The sequence below is a fragment of the Podarcis vaucheri genome, assembly GCF_965113315.1.
Source record: "Podarcis vaucheri genome assembly, chromosome: Z".
Taxonomy (NCBI): domain Eukaryota; kingdom Metazoa; phylum Chordata; class Lepidosauria; order Squamata; family Lacertidae; genus Podarcis; species Podarcis vaucheri.
The window spans coordinates 30466316-30491921 of record NC_138758.1 but is presented as its reverse complement, the minus strand read 5'-3'; the positions used below and the strand labels follow the sequence as shown (position 1 = coordinate 30491921).

Here is a 25606-nt window from a genome sequence, read left to right as displayed (position 1 = left end):
TGAAGTCTCTCAGCCCCACTTACCTCACAGAGTGTTTGTTGTGGGGGAGGAAGGAAAAGGAGAATGTTAGCCGCTTTGAGACTCCTTAAAGGGAGTGAAAGGCGGGATATCAAATCCAAACTTCCCCTCCTCTTCTTCTTCTTCTTCTTCTTCTTCTTCTTCTTCTTTCCAACTTGTGTTAACAAGATTGCAATTTTAGCAGAGTGACATTTCCCCCTTTTAAACTTGCAGCGGATACGTTTATTCAGGCTTGCTAAAGCCTCTATAATAACTGTTCTGGTATTTTCCACTTATTCCCTCATAAAAGATAAGACACGACACAGTCTTCTACAAAAGTATAAAAAGGTTTACTCACATATCATTCTGTACACAATTGGATCCCAGAAGGCAGACTTAGCTTAGAAAAGTCACATACACTTGGAAACTATTCCATAAGAAGACAGTCCCTTTGTCCTCTCTTGGCTGGAGCCAAGAGGGCATCTTTGGCTAAGCAGATGTTGCTTCTTCGATGCATGTAGTGAAAGAGAGAGAGATGGCTGCCTTGCCCTGTGCTTTTCTCATTACCTGCACAGGTGAGGCCACATCCACCTCTAGTCACATGCAGAGGAAGTCTGTCCCAACCCAGAAGGAAACAGGAAGTTTACCTGCTGGCTGGACAAACATAACTCCCCATGTGTAAACATGTTCACTCTAGGAATGTTGTACTTGACTGCTCTTGTGTTTCACATCCCACAACAAGGACCCGCCCTCCTTTGTGACATCTCTTGCTTCTCCTTTAAAAGCCATTGACTTGCAGGTGGCCATTGTGGGTTAGTGAGGAGAGGTCAGAGGAGAGAGGAGGTGGTGGTGGTTGGTAGAGAGTAGGCAGAGGATTAGTGAATTGTTCTTTTTTCGTTTTCTTATTTTGATTTCATTTATTACTTTTATTTGATTTATTTTTATTTTATTTTATTCTTTTCTTTTAATGCTTTTATTTATTTTATTTTTTGTTCTTTGTTTTAATATTTTTGTTTTTTGTGCACATCTGTGCATATTCTGTATATATTCTGTATATTTTTATTTTTTACATAGAGGAGTAGTTAGGGTTAAGTGTAGGGTTAGGGCGGGGTTAGGTATAGACTTAGGGCAGGGCTTGGGGTTGGGGTCAGATTTAGGCTTGGGTGGGCATTTCAGATAGTTAGTTACTTTAGATAGGAGGGTGGGATCTTTAGTGGATGACATGGGCAGGCTGTAAGTAGCATCACTTTCTCTTCATTTCCGGGGGGGGGGGGTGAGTCTGTTTCCCAGCCAAGTTGTCCTGGCCAAGTCCCCAATCCATGTAGGTTGGATCCACTTGTGTCCTTGAGATGGCTTCATGTCCTGCTCTCAGAGACCAGGGGGGCAGTGATTATCACCCAGGCAGAAGGGTTGCTGTGTACGTGGTCTCATGCTTCAAGGATGATGACTGCCCCTAGTCATGTCCCAAGTGCCTTTCTCTGGTAGCCATCTTCCTTCTGGGCAGAACAGCATTGGAATGGTGTCAATCCGATGTTGGATTGCTTTTATATGAATATTTGAACCTTTTCCCGCTGCAAGAGTAGGTGAGTACTATGACCAGATATCTTCTTCTTCTTCTTCTTCTTCTTCTTCTTCTTCTTCTTCTTCTTCTATCACTCGTAGCCGAGTAAGATTGACTTCCATGAACAGTGAGTTTTAACCGTGAGTCCATAAGTGATTGTGGAGGCCAATTCTGGATCTACACGTCCTTCCACAGTGGGGACATAGTTTTCTGGGTGGGAGTTGATCACAGTGAGGGTTTGCCAAGCGTGCCTTCCTCTTAGCTCGTTTCTCCCTTGCATCCTGAGTTCAAGCATCTTCAAAGCCCATGACACCTTTGGTAAAGGCTGTTCTCCTATTGGAGCGCTCGCAGGCCAGTGTTTCCCAGCCATTGGACATGACCAGTCCAACAAAGTTGGTGTTGAAGAGTCATTGCTTCAACACTGGTGATCTTTGCTTCTTCCAGGACACTGGTATTAGTTCGCCTGCCTTCCCAAAGGCAGTGTCACATTTTTCGGAGATGCCGTTGATGGAATCTTTCAAGGAGTTGGAGATAGCGTTTATAAGTGATCCATGTTTCACAAGCATACAGCTGGGTTGGTAGTGCAAGAGCCTAGACTGAAACTTAAAAGACTAGTTTCAATGGACCAAGAATGGTTTTCATGGCTGGTTCTGACTTTCCCCTTTTCTCAGTGGGAATTCCTACTCGTAGAGTAGAGGCCACGGCTGGTCAGCAGCTACAGTGCCTGTGTGCTTTGTTCTGTTGTTGTTGTTGTTTAGTCATTTAGTTGTGTCCGACTCTTTGTGACCCCATGGTTTTGACTTCCTTTCACGGCTCTTTCTTCTTCTTCGTCACACACTTGCAGAATCCAACCCAGCATTCAAACTCTCTTCTTTGTTTTCCTGCAGGAACTGAAGAGGCACTTCCGGCTTCTGCTGGGCAGTCTCCTTATGGAAGCCCCCAACCCTGGCACCCTCCTCCACCTTCTCAGTGTAAGTGTCCCGATGGCATCAGGGGTGGTTTTAGGGTTGCCCCCCTGTCCCTTACCCAATGGACTGTCCCATTTCTGGGGCACAGAGCCTGTTTGGCCCCCAGTTTGGTCCAAACCCTCATGGTCCAGAAGTGCCAGGGACTCTGTGGTGGGGGCAGTGGGGGCTGCTTTGGCCCAGACTGGCCCCTGACTCTGAGACGCTCTTTCCTCCTGCAGGACCTCCGAGGATACGCCCTGGGGGAAAATGGGGAGGCTCAAGAACTAGCGGCCAGCAGCATTTCCTTGCTGCGGGCCGTTGCCCAGAAATACCCCAACCTCAGAGTAAGTACCTTGCCTTCTGCTATTCATTTCTTTGGTTACTTCCATCCCCCCAAGATCACATCCCCAAGTGATCTTTAGTGCAGATGGTGTGGGGTGTGTCCCTGGGAGCCAGGATGAGGCCAGAGGCTTTTCCTGCCTCCTTTCCTGCTGCTGCCCACATATTCTGCCTATTATGTGCATCCCATGATAGCCTTTCCCTGAATATGCCATCAGCAGCACAACCTTCCTTTTGGGGAGCCTCTTCATCCCGTCCTCCACCTCCTCCCCACTGGTCTTGAACCATTTCGTTTCATGCCCGTTTTCCTCCTTCTTTCCAACTTCTTCTGCTGCCTCCTCTATGTTGCTGCAGCTGCTCTTCAGCCTCTTTGCTTGGTTGCCAGCCGCGGTGCTCAGCTCCTCGGCCATTGCAAAGCACTAGAAGAGATCATCCGAAAGCTAACTAAGTCCTTCATTTAAAGGGCACATCAGCCATAGAAACCTTCTTTACACAGATATTGAATCGATCACTCAAAATCAACTTACAAAATAAAATTCTCTTAAAGCAACCAAGCAAGTAAATCCAAAAGGAGCTGCTGGGGATTTTGGCACAGTAATATTTGGAGAGATACAGATCACCCAGCACAGACAGGGAACCTGCAGCATCCAGATGTTAAGACTATAAACCCCCGTCAGCCCCAGCCAGCAGAGCCAATGGTCAGGGGTGGGTGCTATTATTTCATTTCATTTGTGAATCGCTTTCCATGAAGCATGATGAATTGGGAGTAGAACAAGATCCAGATCCAGAGGGCCACAGATTCCCCATCCCAGCACTACAGAAGCAACTCTAGAATCCTCACCAGATTCTAGATCAGAATTATCAGAGAATATATCCCTTTTGGCTTTGTAAGTTTCCACATGCAAGCCTAAATTCTGTAAGGGTAGAAATCAAATCTTCCAAGCTAGCATTGGCTGTAGCAAACTCCAACAACATCAAGCCTTTATCATTAACCATCATTTCAATGTGCTATTTGGAACAGGTAAATTTGGGAGAGACAAAATGGTTTCAGGACTTTTTCTGTGAGCTTCAGACATGTGGTTTGTGTTTGTGTGTGTGTGTGTGCTTGGTACATTTATGAACATTTATTTTATATATGTACGACCTTAAAGTTCTTATAACAATAATAATATTTGATATTATAATATTAATGATATAATAAGATAATGATAATAATAATTATATTATTTATACCTCACCCATCTGACTAAGGCTGCCGGAGCCACTCTGGACTGCTTCCAACAAAAATAAAAACATAAGAAAACATTACATACTTCCCTATACAGGGCTGCCTTCTACAGATTGTATAGTTACTTGATCTTCTTGGCTCCAGGATCGCACAACTCCATGCCCTCACAATGTTTCTCTCAGGGACAACAAACCACACCCTCCAACATTTCTCCGATGGAAATAGGGGCGTCCTGAGGAAAAGCGGGACTTTCTGGGATCAAATCAGAAACCAGAATTGATTCTGTAAATCCAGGACTGTCCCTGGAAAGTAGAGACAAAAACCACGTTTTTGGGCCATGGAGTTTCCAGGAAGCCGTGGATCCGAGTTTTTTGTGGTGCAGGCTGTGTCGCTGGACATGATGTGTGATTTGACAGTGAGTTAGGGGTGGCCCAATGCAAAAAGTGTGAGGATCCATGAGGATCCGTGCTTCAGAACCTCGTTTTTGGGCCATGATATGGCCAGGAAGCCGTGGATCCTAGATGTTTGTGGTGCAGGTTATGCCCATGGGCATGATATGTAATTTGATGGTGAGTTTGGGTTGGCCAAATGCAAAAAGCGCGAGGATCCATGGGGATCCATGCTTCAAAACCATGGGCATAGCATACACCACAAAAATCACGTATCCACGACTTTCTGGCAACACCGTGGCCCAAAAATGTGGTACTGAACCATGGGTGCTCATGGATCCTCAGGGTTTTTGCATTGGGCCACCCCAAACTCACCGTCACATCACACATCATAGCCAGGGGCACAGCCTGCACCACAAAAAACTCGAACCCACAGCTTCCTGGCCATACCACGGCCCCAAAGCGTGGTTTTGAAGCACGGATCCTCACGCATCCGCACGCTTTTTGCATTGGGGCAACCGTAACTCACAGTCAAATCACACATCATAATCAGGGGCACAGCCTGCACCACAAAAAACACGGATCCATACATTGGCCCAAAAACATGTTTTCGGAGCACGGATCCTAGGGATCCTCACGCTTTTTACATTGGGGCTAACTCACCATCAAATCACACGTCATGTTCATGGGCACAGCCTGAACCACACAAACTTGGATCCACGGCTTCCTGGAAACTCCATGGCCCAAAAACGTGGTTCTGAAGTAAGGATCCTCATGGATCCTCATGCTTTTTGCACTGGGGCAACCATAACTTACCATCACGTCACACATCACAGCCAGGGGGCACAGCCTGCATCAAAAAAACTCGGATCCACGGCTTCCTGGCAACTCCATGGCCCAAAACATGGTTTCGAAGCACGTATCCTCATGGATCCTCAGGGTTTTTGCATTAGGGCATCCCAAACTCACCGTCAAATCACACATCATGTTCATGGGCACAGCCTGCACCACAAAAAACACGGATCCATGGCTTCCTGGCAACACTGTGAGCCCAAAACATGGTTCTGAAGCACAGCTCCTCATGTATCCTCAGAGGTTTTGCATTGGGGAACCCCAAATTCACCCTTTATTCAAATATCTTGTATTTAACCACAGATCTGACCACAAAAATCATGGATCTAAAAATCATGGCCCTGGCCAGATGCTACCCTGGATATATTGGCCGGCCAATTTTTAGGTGGTTGTGCTGGGATGAAGGAAACGGAGTCGGCTGAATCTCAATCCACTAAAGATGGGGGTGCAATGGCTGGGCCAGAATGATTTCATTTCAGTTTGCCAGCTCCCAGCTCTTGACGGGGCGCAATAGTCACCTGTAGCCGCCATCAGGAGTCCCGGTGTGATCCTGGACACTTCTGTCTCTATAGAGGCACTGGTCACAAATGTAGCCACACTGGCATTTTTAAATCCATGCCAGGTTAGGTGATTGGTACCGTACCTGTCCCTTTCTAACCTAGCCATGGTGATCCATGCAGCAGTCACCTGCACACTAGACTACTTTAACTTGCTCTACACCTAAACCGGGGAAGGAAGGGTATAAATGCGATAAACAGATGATAGATAGATAGATAGATAGATAGATAGATAGATAGATAGATAGATAGATATAAAAACACAGGGCTTCCCATGGGACTGCTCCAAATGGTCTAAAATGCAGATGCGTGAGTTCTGACTGGGACTTTGTGGAGAGCCCACATTCAGTTGGTTGTTCATCAGCTGGATTGGCTCCAGGTGGAGTATTGAATCAGGTTCAGGGTTGTGGTGCTAACCTTTAAAGCCTTAAACAGTCTGTGACCTTTCTTATCTGTGGGAATTATCTTCCACTACACCCCCCCAAAGAGTGTGATGCTCATCTAACAGCAACCTACTGGTGGTCCCTGGCCCAAAACATATCCAGCTGTCCTCAACCAGAGCCAGAGCCTTTTTGGTGGAACGCTTTGTCTAATGAGACCAGGGCTCAGTTCTCTCACTAACTGGATCATCACCTTGTCATGGTGAGTGGGATTGCACATTCCTATGGCCCTTGTGAGCAAAGCCATCAGGAATCTCCTACTCCCAGCAGGGTCACCCAAGATGGTAAGGTCAAAGGGCATGAAATATACTCGGAGTCCTGTAGTGATTTCATGCTCTTTATTGCAGCTTGTAAAACAGTGATTGAATTTCCCTCCCAAACCTCAGGCTTTTATATAGATTATTTACACAATGAGTCTCGTCTGATTGACTGATTCTGCTTCCCTCCTGGAGTCTGATTGGTCTTTTCCTGCAGGCCAATCAGTTGTTGCAGTCTACGATCCTACCAGCCCAATAGGCTGATTAACTTCCTCCTGGAGCCTGATTGGTCTTTTCCTGCAAGCTGATCAGTTGTTGCATTCTAGGATCCTACTTGCCTATTGTTCTAGGATCCAAGATTAATACATAACACTCCTCCCCTCTAAGTTCCCGTTGCACCCAGAAGGTTAGCATTCGTAGTCGTTGAGGTGTGCCGGTCACCTAAGTATGCGTTGTGGTCTTGGGTGTCTCTCAGTAGGGGTTCCTGGTTCTGGCTCTTGTTCCGGGGCTGCCAGCTGTGATGGGGCCATTGGGTTGGGCGCTGCTGGTCCACTCGGTTGTGGTTCTGGTTCTTGTGGCTGCTCTGCCTCGGGGGTCACTTCTGGACTTCCTAGTTCTGCCTCCCTTACCCACTCCTCCTGCTCTATGGGCCTCACCCTTTTGCTATTCCCTTGGGATTCCTCTGTCCAGCCCTCCTCATAGTTTCCCCCAGGAATCGTCGGTGTAGTTGATCGCAGTGGGGGCACCAAGCTTGCCCCCCCACCGTTAGCACCTCGTACAACACGGGGCCAGTCACCCTTTTTACTTTGGCGGGTACCCATGCTGAGCCCGCCCCGAAGTTCTTTGCGTACACTGGGTCGTGGGGCTGGAAGGTCCAGGGGTTCCTACCTTCCCCCACTGCTGCCTCGTCATGGGCCCTGTCAGGGTGAAGTCTTGTGAGATGCTGGCCCATGAGTAGTTCCGCTGGGCTCTGGCCGGTCATTGTGCTGGGGGTGCTATGTTGGGCTAAGAGAAATGAAGCGAGGCAGTAATCCCAATCCCCTTGCATCATGCGGCGAAGGGCGTCCTTGGTGGTCCACACCATATGCTCTGCTTGGCTGTTGGTGGCGGGGTGGAACAGCGCTGATCGTGCATGATGGATGGCATTTTGTGTTGCGAAAGTATGGAACTCCTCTGACGTGAATGCTGTTCCATTGTTCAAGACGAGGGTGTCAGGGAGCCCATGGGTTGCGAACAGCCTACGTAGTACTCGGATGGCCGCAGCCATGGACGTGCACAGTACCTGGGCGGCCTCCAGCCATTTAGAGTATGAATCCACCACTACAAAGAATGTCCACATGCAGGTGGGACCACGGTGCTTGGGTGGACTCCCAGGGTTGGATGGCGGCCCTTGGAGGATCTGGGCAGGACTCCTGGCAGGTCTGGCAGTATTTAACCCAGGCCTCTATCTCCCCATGGATTCCTGGCCACCACACATAGCTCCCTGCAAGGGCCTTCATTCTCACTACCCCTGGGTGTGTTTTGTGTAGGGCTATGAGGACCATTTGGCACAGAGGCTGGGGAATGACCACCCTTCCTCTCCATAACAGGCACCCCTTGTGGGCTGACAGTTTATGTTTACGGGTCATATAGCCCACAAATTCCGACCCAGGTTTGCTACTGGGCCATCCCAAGCACACCCAGTCCAGGACCCGGGAGATGACCCTGTCCTTCATGGAGTGGCATGCTACTTCAGGCACATGAATGGGGCGGTCAGGAAGCTGTTCCATGCTCATGACCTCATGTACGGGTGCTGGGTCGGGGCCAGTCTCAAGTAGTGACAGTCTGCTGATAGTGTCTGCGTGGCCCATCGCCTTCCTGGGCCGGTGGACCAGTGTATACTGGTAGCTGGTGAGGAAAATCGACCACCTGAGGATGCAGGGTGACAGTACTTGAGGGGTCTGCTTCTCAGGGGCGAATAGGCCAAGCAGCAGGTTGTGGTCGGTCACGATGGTAAAGGGGCGCCCATACAAGAAATTGTGAAATTTCTTTACTCCCTTCACGACTGCCAGGCCCTCTTGGTCTATTTGCAAATAGTTCCTCTCAGCTCTGGAGAGGGTCTGGGAAAAGTAAGCCACCGGCACCTCTCTTCCATCCGGAAGTTGGTGGCACAGGTGTCTTCCAAAAACCCAACCCAAACCCCAAAAGTGCCATGGCGATCGGCAAATGGTAACGGGGGCAGGATCATGAAATCTGGAAGCCCCTAGTCATGAACCAGCACATGGGCGGTGGATACATATTCAGTCACTCTGACCCAAGGAATGAGGCAGTTGAGCAGCTCAGCAGCTGTATCCATGACTGAGCAGCCCTTTTTAGGATCCACTCTGCTCACCCTGAAAAGGGGGAGGGGCTAGAAAATGTGCCCTAGACGTAGTCTACCCTCCTTTTTCCCTGACTGGATTACTGCACCCAGTGGGGTCTCCACCCAGAGGTCATAAAAGACAATTGAACTTTGGAAGATGAACTATATGGACTTTGTGGGATAACACAGAAAATGAGCATCCTGAATGCAGAACTGTCATCATTGCAAGAGAGCTGCAACGTTTTAACATTGACATTGCAGCGCTTCAAGACTCTTGAAGAGCAGGCAAGGGACAACTGAAGGAAGAAAAAGGAGGCTACACATTCTTCTGGAAAGGTCTATCTGAACAAGAACATCGAATACACGGGGAAAGCTTCGCTATAAAAAACGATCTTGTGAAGCTCCTGTCAGAAGTCCCTACCGGCATTAATGAGTGACTCTCAACCCTTTGAATAAAGCTCACCAAAAACCAACTGGCTACTATTCTAAGTGCTTATGCACCAACACTGGATGCCAATGAAGACATTAAAGAAAAACATTTACTCTCAGATTGATACCATCTTATCAGAGACACCTAAGTCCTCCTGGGTGATTTTAATGCAAGAGTTGGGCAAGATTTCAATCTGTGGCTGGGACTATTGGAAAAGGAGGAGTTGGCAACAGCAACCAGAACGGAATCTTACTTTTGACTATATGTGCAGCGCACAACCTTGATATTACTCATTTCTGGGTTTGAACTCCTCAGGTTCCAAGTAGTTCAAGAACTAAGCTGTTTGAAAACTGAGGTACCACTGTATTTATTTTTCCCAGTTTGAACTGAATAGCACAGATTAATGAAGAATGTAATGCAATAACTTTTTTGAAGGATGATTTATTACAACAGCAATCATAAAGAAGAAACATGAAACACACAGAAAAAAATGAGATATACAGGTTAAATTGCCGTGTTGGCACTTTGCGATAAATAAGTGGGTTTGGGGTTGCAGTTTGGGTATTCGGTCTCTAAAAGGTTCGCTATCACTGTCTTAGACTATGTAATTGTCCAAGCTGAAGATCACTGTGATGTGTTCCTTACCAGAGCTATGACAAGTTCCGACAACTGCTGGACAGATCACCAATTAATACACTCCACGATGGCTATCAAGATACCTCAATGCAGGCTTCAAGGAAGGAAACAAAGGTGCAATAATGAGCGACTCTCAACCCTTTGAATAAAGCTCACAAAAAACCAACAGGCTACTATTATAAGCGCTTATGCACCAACACTGGATGCCAACGAAGACATTAAGGAAATTTTTTACTCTCAGATTGATACCATCCTATCAGAGACGCCTAAGGAAGATAAAATTATCCTCCTAGGTGATTGCAAGAGTTGGGCGAGATTTTGATTTGTGGCCTGGGACTATTGGGAAAGAAGGAGTTGGCAACAACAACCAGAACAGAATCTTACTTTTGACAATATGTGCAGCGCGCAACCTTGTTATTACCAACACACTCTTTTGACAGAAAAATAAATTAGAAACTTCATGGAGGGATCCTCAGTCAAACCACTGGCACCTCTTAGACTATGTTATTGTCCGTGCTAAAGATTGACGTGATGTGCTTCTTACCAGAGCTATGACAAGCACTGATGACTACTGGACAGATCACTGACTAATATGCTCCATGATGGCTATCAAGGATGTAGTGATCAGATGGGATTGCAATGAGGAATTATAAAATATACATCAAGCCATTGTGTCCACGATGAATGCATTGTGTTGACTGGGTTTGATATATTGACAATAATTTCTGATTAAATCCCATAAGCTTCTACATTTATGCCATTTTCCCTCTACTGTCCATTTCTCTTGCTTGACAAGTCATGTACTGCAGGCAGGCATCCTGGGTCATCAAAGACAGTGGGCAGTTTCTTTTGATGTAACTTTTCTGATAAGTTACATCTGATAAGATAACATCTTAGGATGTTAATCTTAGGGCCAGGAAACAGATCTCACCAGAAGGTGATAATGATCGCTGTCTTCCTGGCCATCCTCTTTATCATGTATATTGCTTGTTTATGACCTCAGGGGTTGCCAAATGCACTCCTTTGTAGTTCTGTTTTGTTTACCCTAGAAATATTTGTGCTTAATTAGTTTTGGTAGTTTAACTTTGTCCCCATGTAGGGTTTGTATGCTCAGAAGAAATCTGATTGGTTCTTACGAACACTCTGTAAAAAGTTCTTTTGTGAATAAAACGACCTGGGCCAGGGGGTGGAGAGACAGATTATTTTACGCACCCTTCCCAGAGTCTTGCTGGTTCAAGCCTCTTTGTGTATTCTTATTAATCAGACTTCAATCCTTCCTTTACTTTGAGAACGCCTCAAGGATTATACCTCAATGCAGGCTTCAAGGAAGGAAACCAAGGCACAAAATGAACACTCAAGCCCTTCAAGATCCCATTAAGCGGGATTGCTTCCAAACGACTCTTAAGGACCATCTGCATTCAGAATTCCCTGATAACAATGAGGAACACTGGGCCAAGCTAAAAACATCCATCATTGGTGTTATGTACTGAAGTTCTCACCCTGGGCCAGCAGGGGGATACTGTAGATAGTTATGCAAATGAAGGATTGAAAAGTGATGTTCAGTGATTGGATAGTTTTGTATGCAAATGAAGGATCGAAAAGTGACGTTCAGTGATTGGATAGTTTTAGAAAATGGCAACAGTTACATTGTTCTGGAGCATCTGAATAAAGAAGAGCTGTTTGAAGAATCGCTGTGTCGTCTGATACTTAACAATTGCAGCCTGTGAACAAACTATTGGATACCAAACCAAGAAACACCAGGACTGGTTTGATGAGAATGACAGTGAGATTGAACACATGATTGACAAGAAAATGAAGACATTTCAGATCTGGCAAAGAGATAGAAACTGTGCCATTAAGAAAAAAAACCTATGCCAATGCTAAGACTGAAGTTCGAAGAAGAACCAGAGAACTAAAAAACACCTGGTGGATAAAAAAAAAGCCTCAAGAGATCCAGCACTTAGCTGACACTCATGATGCACTGTTTCTTTAAAGCCACAAAGACCATCTATGGACCAATAAATCATGGCATATTCCCCCTATGCTCAGCAGATGGCACCACACTTCTAAAAGATAAAGAAGCTATTGAACTGCTCTGGAAAGGACACTACCAACATCTCCTTAACTGCAACTCTCCCATAGCTGCTGAGGCCCTCTCACAAATTCTGCAACAGCAAGTTAGAGATGAGCTTGCAGTATCTCCAAATCTGGGAGAGTTGTGTACAGCTATTAACCAAGTGAAAAACAACAAAGCCAGTGGACCTGATGGGATACCTGCTGAAATCTTCAAAGTGGATGAAATTGAACTTACACAACAACTTCACAAGCTCATTGAAAAAATCTGGAGGAGAGAAGCAATCCCAGCAGACTTCAGGGATGCCGAAATTATCAATCTCTTTAAAAAAGGTGACAGAACTGATTGCGGAAACGATCGAGGCATCTCTCTATTAGATGCAGCTGGCAAAATTCTTGTAAGGATCTTAGCAAACTGTCTCTTAACAATATCCGAGGTGACCCTTCCTGAATCCCAAAATCGTTCCCGGCCTTCTAGGGGGACAGTGGACATGATTTTCACCACTCGACAACTTCAGGAAAAATGCAGAGAGCAAAACTGACCCCTGTATATGGTGTTTATTGACCTGACTAAGGCTTTCGACACTGTAAATCGTAATGTCCTGTGGACTGTCCTTCTGAAAATTGGCTGCCCAAATGAATTTGTAAACATCTTTTGGCTCCTTCATGATAACATGACAGCAACAATCGCAGATAACAATGGCTCTCAAATTGAACCATTCACAGTGGGATCAGGTGTTAAACAGGGTTGTGTTATTGCCCCAACTCTATTCATTATTTTCATTGCCATGATCCTACACTTTGTCGAAGAGAAACTCCTCACTGGGGTAGAAATCATATATCAAACAGATGGAAAGAAAGCTCTTCAATCTGAGCAGGCTGAAAGCAAAGAGTAAGGTTACCATAACTTCCATCATAGAGCTTCAGTATGCTGATGACAACATAGCGTGTGCATGCTCAGAGGATGACCTCCAAACCATCCTAAATATCTTCACAGAAGCTTACAAAAAGCTTGGCCTGTCACTCAACATCCAAAAAAAACAAAGTTCTGCACCAACAAGTACAAAATAACCCCTCTGCAGAGCCACAAATCCAACTCAATGGTGTAACGTTGGAAAATGTCGATCACTTCTCCTACCCAGGCAGTTATCTTTCCACAATGGTCAACACTGATGCCGAAATCCAGCATCGCCTGAGCTCTGCAAGTGCGGCTTTCTCCCGATTGAAGTACAGAGTGTTTGAGGACCGGGACATTTGCAGGGAAACCCAAATGCTTGTTTACATAGCTATCATACTACCAACCTTACTGTATGCTTGTGAAACATGGACCACTTACAAATGCTATCTCCAACTTCTCAAAAGATTCCATCAATGGTGTCTCTGAAAAATCTTACACATCACTTGTGAAGACAGGTGAACTGGATGAAGCAAAGATCACCAGTGTTGAAGCAATGATTCTTCAGCATCAACTTTGTAGGACTCGTCATGTTTTGCAGATGCCTGATGATCATCTTCCAAAGCAACTACTCTATTCCGAACTTAAAAATGGAAAGCGTAATGCTGGTGGTCAGCAAAAGAGGTTTAAAGACTGTCTCAAGGCAAATCTAAAAAAATGTAGTATAAAAACTGACAACTGGGAAACACTGGCCTGCAAGCACTCCAGTTGGAGAACTGCCTTTAGCAAAGGTGTCATGGACTTTGAAGACACTCAAACTCAGCACGCAAGGGAGAAACGTGCTAAGAGGAAGGCACGCTTGGCAAATCCACACCGTGATCAACTCCCGCCCGGAAACCAATGTCCCCACTGTGGAAGGTCATGTGGGTCCAGAACTGGCCTCCACAGTGACTTACGGACTCATTATTAAAACTGTGTTTATGGGAAAAAATATTACTCTGCTACGAGTGATCGAAGAAGAAGAAGATCTGTTTTGTAGAGCTTGTAAGACTGAGTTGTTTCACCAGTCCTAAGTTGAGGGCAGCAATGGTTTTATGTTTACCTTTACCTTCCCCTCCCCCTTTTATTTTCTTCTCACTCTTTCCCTCTTCCTGTTGGTCCTTTCCCTCTTCCCCTTTTATCCTTACCCTTACTGGGCTAGTAGCTGGTAATCAGGATGCTTCAGTTATTGGAGTCAAATTGTCTTTTAATCTGTTTTATTGAATTTCTGATGTTGTACACTGCTCTGAGCCCACTTTGGTGAGGAGAGCAGCTTTAAAATCTAGTAATAATTATAATTATTGTTTTTTAAAAATAGGCCAGGGCGAAGGCTGAAGCCCATTCTCCCCTTTCACTGTGGTACCAATCCGAATTTGGCCCCCGTGGTGCTTTTCCCACAAGGAGGTCACAACTGCTGCCCTGCTGCAAGTCCCTGTGGCAATCTTGTGTTTCACAGTCTCATTTTGCCCTTAGAACTGGTGGCATACTTGCATTCTTTTGCAATGCTAGAATATTGCTTTTCCTCAATTGCCTTATTAAGTGGTGGTTGCACCTGATTTTTAATGTGATGTTATATGCCTCAGAAACATTTGATAATATTTACCCACTCTGGAGGAATGGCAGATGAAGTTGATGGACTATATGGAATTGGCGGAAATGACTGGCAGAATCCGAGACCAGGGAGAAGAGTCGGTGGAAGAAGATTGGAAGAAATTTAAAGATTATCTACAGAAATACTGTAAAATTAATGAATGTTAGAAAGATGTTGGAATGAAGTTACATGGCTTTAGCAGAATTGTTATAAAGAATTAAGTACAATAGATGGTAAATGGATTACAGGGAAAAATAAGGTTTGAATGTGTTAAGATAAATTATAGGACAGAAAATTGAGGATGATGGAAGATGGAAAGGATTTGCTGAAACAATTATTTGAAGTGGAATACAAAAAAGGGAGGTGTGAGGAGGTCGCTGAAACAAGTACATGGAAGATAAGAATATTGAAAATACTGGATGTGTTTTTAATTGTTTTTGTCTTGTTTTGTTATGTATATGAAGTGTTTTTGTTTTTGTTTTTGTATTGTATTGTATTGTATTGCTTTGTTATGTTTAATTCCTTTTCTTTTCTTTTTGTAACATTTAAATTTTCAATAAATATTATTAAAAGGAAAAAAAAGAGGATCCATGCTTCAAAACCACGTTTTTGAGCCATTGTATGACCAGGAAGCCATGGATCCTAGTTTTTTGTGGTGCAGGCTGTGCCCCTGGCTGTGATGTGTGATTTGACAGTGAGTTTGTGGTGGCCTGCAAATGCAAAAAGCGCGAGGAGCTACGAGGATCTGTGTTTTGAAACCACGTTTTTGGGCCATGGTATGTTCAGGAAGCCGTGAATCTGAGGTTTTTGTGGTGCAGGCTATGCCCATGGCCATGATGTTCTATCTGATGGTGACTTTGGGCTGATCTAGTGCAAAAATCATGAGGATACATGAGGATCCTTGTTTTTTAACCATGTTTTTGCACCATTGCGCCCCCACTTAAACAGTGGGTGCATGGTTTTTTTGATGCTGCCTACAGACTAAAACATGGTCTACAGTATCATGGTGGTTTTATTTATATTTGAATGAAAAAAATCATATGAATTCATTTTAAATCATCTGGATCTGCCTTTTACCCAGCCCCCCCCCGCCCAATATGCTTCTTTTGATTCTGCAGCAAGTCGTGGCTTGCTTGCAAGACGTGGCGCATGTAGATTATTTGAATGTCAATGCTGCCCACCAACTTTGGAGGGGTGGTCCCCTCAAATATTTTATTGTGTGTGTGGGGGGGGCAAATGGACCTTGGCCCCTAGGAACTATCTCCTATGCAAATAGGTGGCTTGTGTTATTTGGTTCGTAGCTCAGAAATTGTCATTGTGGGTCGGCTGGTTTTTCCCCCTGGGTAAGCATTTATTGTATCAAAATGTGATTTCTGTAGATAAAGTTCCCACTCCTTTATCGCCACAAATCCCATCTGCTTATCTGTGGCTTGTGAAATGGGTTGGTTGGTTTGGCAAGCTTGGAAGTAGGTGTGTGATGCCCAACTATTGTTTTTTCCTGAAATGCTGTTTATTACCCAGAATGTGCTTTGGGGTGTGTGGAAACTTCATGGCTTATGGTAATTGTCATCCCCATCCTGTCCAGCTTGTGGAAAGTTGGTGTAGCAATTTTTTTCAAATAGGTTCTGGGCATGAAGGGGCTAATAAATCTATTATGACCTTAGAAGTATTGCCAACTGCCTCTAACAAGACATCACAGCCTTTTGAATCAGTTTTATTTTTAAAGGAGCTGTTCCCTTCCTGGTTTTACACCATTAGAATAAAGTGTGCTTAAAAGCAGCTCAGAAATGTTCTTATAAATTGGGTGTGGGAAATCTGTGGTACTCCAGCCTTTGTTGGTCTCCCAACTCCCACCACCCTGAACCATCAGCCTTGCTGGTTGAGACCAATGGGAATTGGAGTACAATGATGCCTGCAGGGTCAACAAGGCAAAGGTTCCCCACTTTTTCTAAATAAAATAAAAATGCATTCAAGTTGGTTTTGCTTATGAGTAAATAAACATCTTATTGAGCTGTAACACTGTGCACATTACCTGGGAACAGGGCTGGCTGAAAACGTTTTGGAACCTTAAAGGTAAAGGTAAAGGGACCCCTGACCATTAGGTCCAGTCATGACCGACTCTGGGGTTGCGGCGCTCATCTCGCTTTATTGGCTGAGGGAGCCAGTGTATAGCTTCCGGGTCATGTGGCCAGCATAACTAAGCTGCTTCTGGCGAACCAGAGCAACGCACGGAAACACTGTTTACCTTCCCGCTGGAGTGGTACCTATTTATCTACTTGCACTTTGACGTGCTTTCGAACTGCTAGGTTGGCAGGAGCAGGGACCGAACAACGGGAGCTCACCCCGTCGCAGGGATTTGAACCGCCAACCTTCTGATCGGCAAGTCCTAGGCTCTCTGGGTTTTAGGAGAGTCACAAAGTGGCACCCCCCCTTTCCTTGACCTGGAAAAAGAGGTGAATGAAGATCTATATCAGGAACAAAGAGAAAAATAAAGTCCTACATCAGAATCCACTGCCCCTGTGGATCCTGCTGCCTGAAGCAGTCGCCTCACCTTGCCTCATGGGCCCTACCTAGGAGTAATGGTTGGTTGGCATCTCTCTGTCTCAGGAGACAATGGAAGAGTGCACCTTTGGGGTTAGAGTCAAACCCTAATTCATTTAAATGGGGCTTACATCTGAATAATGTTGCATACTTGCATTGGTTTGCAAGTGTTCAGAGTACTCCATGTAAGCTATTTTGTGGCAGACCACCAAGTTTTCATCCTTTACACTTATACGTCTGAAGGGATGCTGATAGTACTAACATCCCAACACCCTCTTTTTACTGTGGCCAACCAGATACCCAAAGGGGCAACCCACAAGCAAAGCACAATAGTGCCCTCCCTTTCTGCAGCTTCCAGAACATGGTAAAACTCTATTCCCACGTGCTTTCTACACAAAATAAAAATAAAATGGGAATGCCAGAAGCTGCTGTCTGCTGGGCAGTTTGCAGGTGAAGGAAGAGCTGGTTTCCCCCTGACATTAAACAAAGGCAATATTGCAGTCACTACCACCAGAGGGCAGCAGAGCCTGCACAGTGCAGCCTGTGCAGATTTAAAATCAACAGCACAACCCTATACAACATGGGTAGGCAAACGAAGGCTCAGGGGCCGGATCTGGACCTATCGCCTTCTAAATCTGGCCCACGGACGGTCCAGGAATCAATGTGTTTGCACATGAGTAGAAAGTGTGCTTTTATTTAGAAGGCATCTCTGGGTTATTTGTGGGGCATAGGTATTCGTTCATTCCCCCACCCCACCCCAAAATACAGTGGTGCCCCGCAAGACGAAAGCCTCGCAAGACGGAAAACCCGCTAGATGAAAGGGTTTTCCGTTTTTCGATGCGCTTCGCAAGACAAATTTCCCTATGGGCTTGCTTTGCAAGACGAAAATGTCTTGCGAGTCTTGCAATTTTTTTCGCTCCCCCCCCTTTTTCTAAGCCGCTAAGCCGCTAATACCCTTTTAGACACTAAGCCGCTAAGCCTTTAATAGCCGCTAAACCGCTAATAGCGCTAATCCGCTAATAGAGTTGCTTCGCAAGACGAAAAAACCGCTAGACGAAGAGACTTGCGGAATGGATTCTTTTCGTCTTGCGAGGCACCACTGTATAGTCTGGCCCCCCACATGGTCTGAGGCAGGGGTCTGCAACCTTTAAGACAAAAAGAGCCACTTGGACCCGTTTCCGAAGAAAAAACAACAACTGGGAGCCGCAAAACCATTGCGACATTTAAAACAAATATATCTCCGGAGCCACGATCTGACAGCGGGCGGGAAGGTGACGTCGGGACGGTGCGTGACTAACGCACGCACCGCCCCCATGCAACGTCACAGCCAGTACAGCACCCGCCACAGTGAGGAGTGTCGGGGCGCACAATGCGCCTCCTCCCCTCGCTAGTATCCGCCCCGGAGCCGCAGCAAAGATGTAAAAGAGCCACATGCGGCTCCGGAGCCACGGGTTGCAGACCCCTGGTCTGAGGGATGGTGGACCGGCCCCCTGCTGAAAAAGTTTGCTAACCTCTGCACAAGTTACTCAGAGATTCCACTGAGTTCAATGGAGGTTGCTCCCATTTAAGTGTATAGATAACTGCCACCTTAGTGGCTAATCTCTCCCTGCCTTCTTTTGTTTGCATCCGTCTGTCTCAGGAGACAATGGAGGAGTGCACCTTTGGGAGTGAGGTTAAGCTGTTGGACAGTGGCAGTAGCTGCTGTGGCAGTAAATACTGAAGCAGCACAGTCATGATTTGTTGCAGCTGGGAAAGATGAAGGCTGCTGCAGATGCCCCATGCTGCTTCATCTCTCTATGAGCAACCCAGCGGTCATTCCTCCTCTAGTCACTGCTATGGATGCACAACTTGACTGTCTCCAGACACTATGGTCATCTGCAAAGGATTCCCACACATGTTGTCAACCTTCATGTCATGATTGTAGACATCTTTGTAACACAGAGTTGGCCTGTGTTGGAAGCCAGTTCCTCATAGATAACACCCTTGGGGATCCTGACATCCTCCATTCTGTGGATGTTATGTACTAAGCTTGGATCCTAGAACAATAGGCAAGTAGGATTCTAGAATGCAACAACTGATTGGCTTGCAGGAAAAGACCAATCAGGCTCCAGGAGGAAGTTAATCAGCCAATCAGACGGGACTCATTGTGTAAATAATGTATATGAAAGCCTGAGGTGTGTTTTTTTTTTGGGGGGGGGGGCAATTCAATCACTGTTGTACAAGCTGCAATAAAGAGCATGAAATCACTGCAGGACTCCGAGTATATTTCAGTGGATGTGACCAAGCCAGCACAGATGCTGCTGAGACAGGAGTGTGAACATACTGGGAATGTGGGCTTGGGAGGGAACATCTTTGTTTAAGACTCTGTCCTGCCATGTGATGCCCAAAATCCTCGTAACACAGCGCACATGGAAAGCATTGAGGCTTTGCTCCTGGTAAGTTGCCCTCCACTCACTTCCATAAAGCAGCGTGCTCAACACGCAAGCCTGGTAGACCTTCATCTAGGTATTGGTCATTAGCATCACATTTTCCCAAACCCTTTTGGAGAGGCGAGCCTTTGCTGTAGCTGCCTTGCCAATACAATTGTCTAGCTCAGCATCAGTGGAGAGGCTGCTAATTACGGTGGGACCCAGGTAGACAAATTTGTCTACCTCCTTAAGTGGGTGGTCACCAATGCTTAAGACCAAGGTGTAAGTAAGGCTGAACTCCCTACAAGCTTGGATGGGGGCGCAAAATGTCTGATGAACCTCTATAATAATAAAAAAATAAATAATATTTTTTTATTTATACCCCGCCCTTCTCGGTTCAGGAAACCAAGCTCAGGTTGGCTAACAACAAATTTAAAACACTTAATTGATGCTACAAAAAAACCAGCATAAAATACGGTATAAAGCGTAAATAACAAATCAAAAATAAATTTAGGGGGGAAATCCATCCAATAAACATTAGATGATCACCAGGGCTAGCTGGCTAAATTAGTCTCACTTGGGCCAGAGAGGAGAACCAGCTGTGGGATCCCAGAGCGGGCAATCTTCACAAAAAGGGGAGGGGGAGGGAAGGAAGGGGAACAAAAGATCAGACCAGGTTCAAGTTGAAAGCCAGGTGGAATAGCTCTGTCTTACAGGTCCTGCAGAAAGAAGTTAAATCCTGCAGGGCCCTGGTCTCATGGGACAGAGCGTTCCACCAGGTCGGAGCCATCACTGAGAAGGCTCTGGCCCTGGTGGAGGATAATCTGACTTCCTTAGGGCCCAGGACCTCTAAACTATGATTATTCATGGACCTTAAGGTCCTCTGCAGGGCATACCAGGAGAGGCAGTCCCATAAGTACGAGGGCCCTAAGCCATAAAGGGTTTTAAAGGTCAAACCCAACACCTTAAACCTGATCTGATACTCCACCGGGAGCCAGTGCAACCGGTAAAGCACTAAGTGAGGAGCCTCGCTGCAGCATTCTGCACCAGCTGGAGTTTCTGGGACAGTTTCAAGGGCAGCCCCGTGTAGAGTGAATTACAGTAGTCAAGCCTGGTGGTGATCGTCACATGGATCACTATGGCCAGGTCAGGGTGGGAAAGGTAAGGGACCAACTGCTTAATGCGGCGAAGTAGGAAAAATGTTGCCTTGGCTGTTGCTGTAACCTGCGCCTCCATGGAAAGGGAGGCATCAAGGATTACACCCAAACTCTTAACGGAAGGCACTGGCACTAATTGGGCCCCCACAAGAGAAGGGAGTTGGTCCCTCATCCCCATACCATCCCAACCCAGCCAGAGGACCTCAGTCTTCGAAGGATTTAGTTTCAATCAGCTCCCATGAAACCATCCATCCACAGCTTCCAAGCATCTGGTCAGTGTGTCCGGGGTCGAGTCGGTGTGGCCATCCATCAGCAGATAGAGCTGAGTGTCATCAGCATATTGGTGACAGCCCAGCCCAAAGCGTTGGACAATCTGGGCAAGGGGGCTTCCTGGGAGTGTGCTGTCAAGGCTGTGCCATCTGCAAACAACTTCTCTCAGATAAGGATCCACCACACTTTTATCTTGGCTCTGAGATGTACCAGTTTGTTGCTCTTTGAATGGATGTTTACACTACCTTCAGTTGAGCTGAAGGCATATGAGAGCAACATGGAGAACAATATGCCAAAGAGAGTTGGGGCAAGAACAGAGCCCTGTTTCACACTGTCCTTTATAAGGAAGATGCCTGAGGATGAACTGTCATATTGGATGGTGCTGTGCATTTTCTCGTGAAAGGACACAATAATCTTGTGAAATTTAAGACAGGTGGTAACTGACCAGTGACCAGTGAGACACACCACTGGCCACCAATTAAGGCAACTCATAGTGCTTGTACCTTACTCCAATCAGAGTGAGCTTATAAATCAAAACGGATGCTTCCCTCATTGTTTTTGCTGCATTTTCAGCACAGCACTAAAGTGATTTCCCTGTGGCTCAAGCCTGGGCAGTGTGTATCAAGGTCCTAGACTGCCCAGAAAAACAAGACCTCCTTCTTGGCCTCACTGATGTGGTCCAAAGGAAAGCAGAGCAATGCATTTGGCACCAACTTGGCTGCAGGAGTTGCCAGAAAGAGGCATACAAGGCGCCAGCCAACTGTTTTACAGGTGTCTTAGGGATGCCACTAACGATTTGTGTAGGGTTTACTTCTCCCAAGATGTCCCACAAGGCAGGGGAGATTTAGGATGAGAGTTTTCCTTCTCCTAGATCGGCTACCTTCTCAGGTTGGCAAGCCGCTTCTGCCTCTCACTTCCCTCCATATCTTGTGCGGAAACCAGCTTCTTGACCATTGGACCCACTGTTGGTCTCATCTTCTCAGTCTGCTGCCTTCTTTACCGTATGAAAACTTAAGTGATGTCATAGGCAGCAGACCAGATATATCAAATACCTGAAAGTCCCTCTTTTCCTGCAGACCTCTGTGGGTGTTAAGATCAGCAGAGAGAGTCCACCTGGTAGTTCCTCTGCCCTCAGAGGCTGGGGGGGGGGGGGAAAGCACCTTCATGGCATGGCCTCTGGAGGATGCTGAAGAGGCAACTATTTACCCTGGCCTTTCCACATTTGACGTGTCCAGTGCTTTTTTTCTACAAAAAATGTTTAGGAGTACTCTCATTTTCCTACTCATATTGAAATACTGCCCGTCAATGTGGCCAGACTTAGATTCACAAAATGTTTAGGGGTATGCGTACCCCTGTGTACCCCCAGGAAAAAAGCACTGGACGTGTGTATTTTGTTCACACCCCTCACTTCTGCGATCGTATGTTATTTTAAACTGCATTTAATACTATGTTTTAGTATTAATGCATTGTTTTAATTGTAAGGTAAAAAGGTAAAGGACCCCTGGATGGTTAAGTCCAGTCAAAGGTGATTATGGGGTTGCAGTGCTCATCTCGATTTCAGGCTGAGGGACCCGGCATTTGTTCATAGACAGCTTTCTGGGTCATGACTAAACTGCTTCTGGCGCAATGAAACACTGTGACGGGAACCGGAGCACACGGAAACGCCATTTACCTTCCCGCCACAGTAGTACCTATTTATCTACTTGCACTGGCATGCTTTTGAGCTGCTAGGTTGACAAGAACTGGAATAGAGCAACATGAGCTTACCCTGTCACCTTCTGATAGGGAATCCCAAGAGGCTCAGTGGTTTACCACAGCGCCACCCGCGTAACTCTCTCTCTCACTCACACACACACACACACACACACACACACACACCCTGGGACTTTGGGTTAAGGGCAGAAGATATATTGTAATAATAACTGCAACAACTGTGACTATTATTCTCCTACCTAGCAACTAGGTAAGGTTGGGAGAGAGAAAGACCTACCCATTTGTTCTTAAGTAATATAATAATAATATACATTATTTTTTAAAAAGGGCTTTAAAAATAAATCTCTCATTTATTGCTGGCATCCTATATCTCTCACTAGAACCTCCTATCAATATCCTGCACTGGGCTATTGCAATCAAGTCCATTGTTATAATTATAGTAAATCATGCCTACGGGTGTTTATGCAAACATGATAAATGTCCTGGAAACCAAGTCTTATGATGAACCATTGACGGAACTGGCTGTTTAGTCTGGAGAAGAGGAGACTGAGATGAGATAGGATTGCATTTTATAAATCTCTCAAGGGCTGTCACGTGGAAGATGGAGCAAGCTTTTTTTCTCCTGCTGGGGAGGGTAGGACTTGAACTGATAGGTTCAAGTTATAAGAAAGGAGATTCTGACTAAATATCAGGAAGAACTTTCTGACAGTAAGAGCAGTTCAACAGTGGAATGGTCTCCCTCAAGCGTGTGTGGACTCTCCTTCATTGGAGGCTGTTAAGCAGAGTTTGGATGGCCGTCTGTCATTGATGCTTTAGCTGAGATTCCTGCATTTGCACGGGGTTGGCTAGATGCCCCTTGGGGTCCCTTCCAATTCTATGATTCTGTGAATATACAGGGTTCCCAGGTACATCACTTTGATCATCTGCAGGAACGTCCCTGGTCATTCTGCAAGTTGGCAAGGTTCATTTGACAACAACAAGAAACCAAGCCTTAGTCAGATGGTGGGGTATTTGCTCCACTGCCAGAGATTCAGCAGGCACCTTCTCCTCCTCCTCCTCCTCCTCCTCCTTCTTCTTCTTTAAAAAAATATTTTTTATTGATTTTCTGTTCTCATAACAATTATTCAATATCAGCATTTAATATCCATTTTCTAGTGTCCCGTGTCCACCATTGACTTCCCCTAACTTCCATTTCTGGTTTGTTACACCAAATGTTATATTCTGCTGTTTATATATAATGTTCTGTTACCACTAGTATTTCTTGTTCTCTGTAAATAAAGTTGTAAATGTTTATTTAAATCCTGCCTACAAGTCCATGGGTTTTTTGTTTTGTTTCTGCAAGTATGTTGTAAAGGGTTCCCATTCTTTTCCAAAGTCACTATAGTCCTTTTCACACAGTTTGTCTGTTAACTTTGCCAGTTCTGCACAGTTCATCAATTTTTCTTGCTATTGCTCCTTGGATGGTATTTCTCCAGTCTTCCAGTTTTCTGCTATTAGAATTCTTGCTGCCATAGTAGCGTTTGGGGGGGGACAGGAGGTGGGCAGGTGTGGAGGACTTCCTGGTCCTGAATGGGGTAACTGTGCCCCTGAAGGACAAGGTGTGGGAGTCATTTTGGACTTATAGCTGTCCATGGAGGCACAGGTCAATTCTGTGTCCAGGGCAGCTGTCTACCAGCTCCATCTGGTACGCAGGCTGAGACCCTACCTGTCCGTGGACTACCTCGCCAGAGTGGTGCATGTTCTGGTTATCTCCCACATGGCCTACTGCAATGTGCTTTATGTGGGGCTACCTTTGAAGGTGACCCAGAAACTACAATTAATCCAGAATGTGACAGCTAGACTGGTGACTGGGAGCGGCCGCTGAGACCACATAACACCAGTCTTGAAAGACCTACATTGGCTCCCAGTATATTTCCAAGCACAATTCAAAGTGTTGGTATTGACCTTTAAAACCCCAAATGGCCTTGGTCCAGTATATCTGAAGGAGCGTCTCCACCCCCATTGTTCTACCCGGACACTGAGGTCCAGCGCCGAGGGCCTTCTGGCGGTTCCCTCACTGCGAGAAGCCAAGTTACAGGGAACCAGGCAGAGGGCCTTCTCGGTAGTGGTGCCCACCCTGTGGAACGCCCTCCCACCAGATGTCAAAGAGAAGAACAACTACCAGACTTTTAGAAGACATCTGAAGGCAGCCCTGTTTAGGGAAGCTTTTAATGTTTGATGCATTACTGTATTTTAATATTTTGTTGGAAGCCGCCCAGAGTGGCTGGGGAAGCCCAGCCAGATGGGCAGGGTATAAATAAGTTGTTGTTGTTGTCATCTGTTTTTCATCTTTTATTTTGGGGAGATTGCTACTTTTTATATATTCTTCCATCAGTGTCTTCTTTTCAGTTCCATTTTTATAAAGATCTTCTGTAAAGTACTTAATGAAGGCTTCCCTTATTTCCTTTGGTTTGTCAGTGACCTTCAGCAGGCACATTCTGACATAACCTTCAAATGCCTGTTGAAAGCTTTTCTATTCCACCAGGTCTGTGCAGGCAATTAAGAACACATCTTTCCACAATAGTTAATTGATGCCTGGTTTTATTTTTATGGTTCTTGTCAGGGGTTCAGGAGCAGAGGCGAGGGCAAGGGAGGAAACAGAGAGCGAGGGGGAGGAGGCAGAAGAAAAGATGAGTGATGACGACGACCCGAGATCTCCGAGTCTTTCCAGTGAATCAGAAGATTCACAAAAAGGAGCACCAGTGGCCAGGGCAAGGGGGGAGACTAGGGGGACACCCCAGGAAGATAGAGCCAGAGGGGACTCAGAGGGGAGCAGTTGGAAATCGGGACCAGCGTCACCGCCAGAGAGCAGGGATGAGGAAGGGCGCCAGGGATCAAGCGCTGGCAGCTCACAACAGGAGGGAGGGCACGAGTCAGGAGTGGCCACACCTCCATCGGGGAGCGAA

At 45.9% G+C, this 25606-nt stretch overlaps 1 protein-coding gene across 1 annotated transcript in view; it reads left to right on the top strand.

Moving 5' to 3' along the window:
• Nucleotides 1–2536: 2536 nt before the first annotated feature.
• LOC309524264 (uncharacterized protein) overlaps nt 2537–25606 on the top strand; it is a gene marked incomplete at its 3' end in the record, with an annotated part of 34419 nt that continues 11349 nt past the window's right edge. The window contains exon 1 of the mRNA XM_082208721.1: nt 2537–2849. Coding sequence (XP_082064847.1) covers nt 2588–2849 — 262 coding nt within the window. The 5' untranslated portion in view covers nt 2537–2587. The remainder of the gene's footprint in view (nt 2850–25606) is intronic.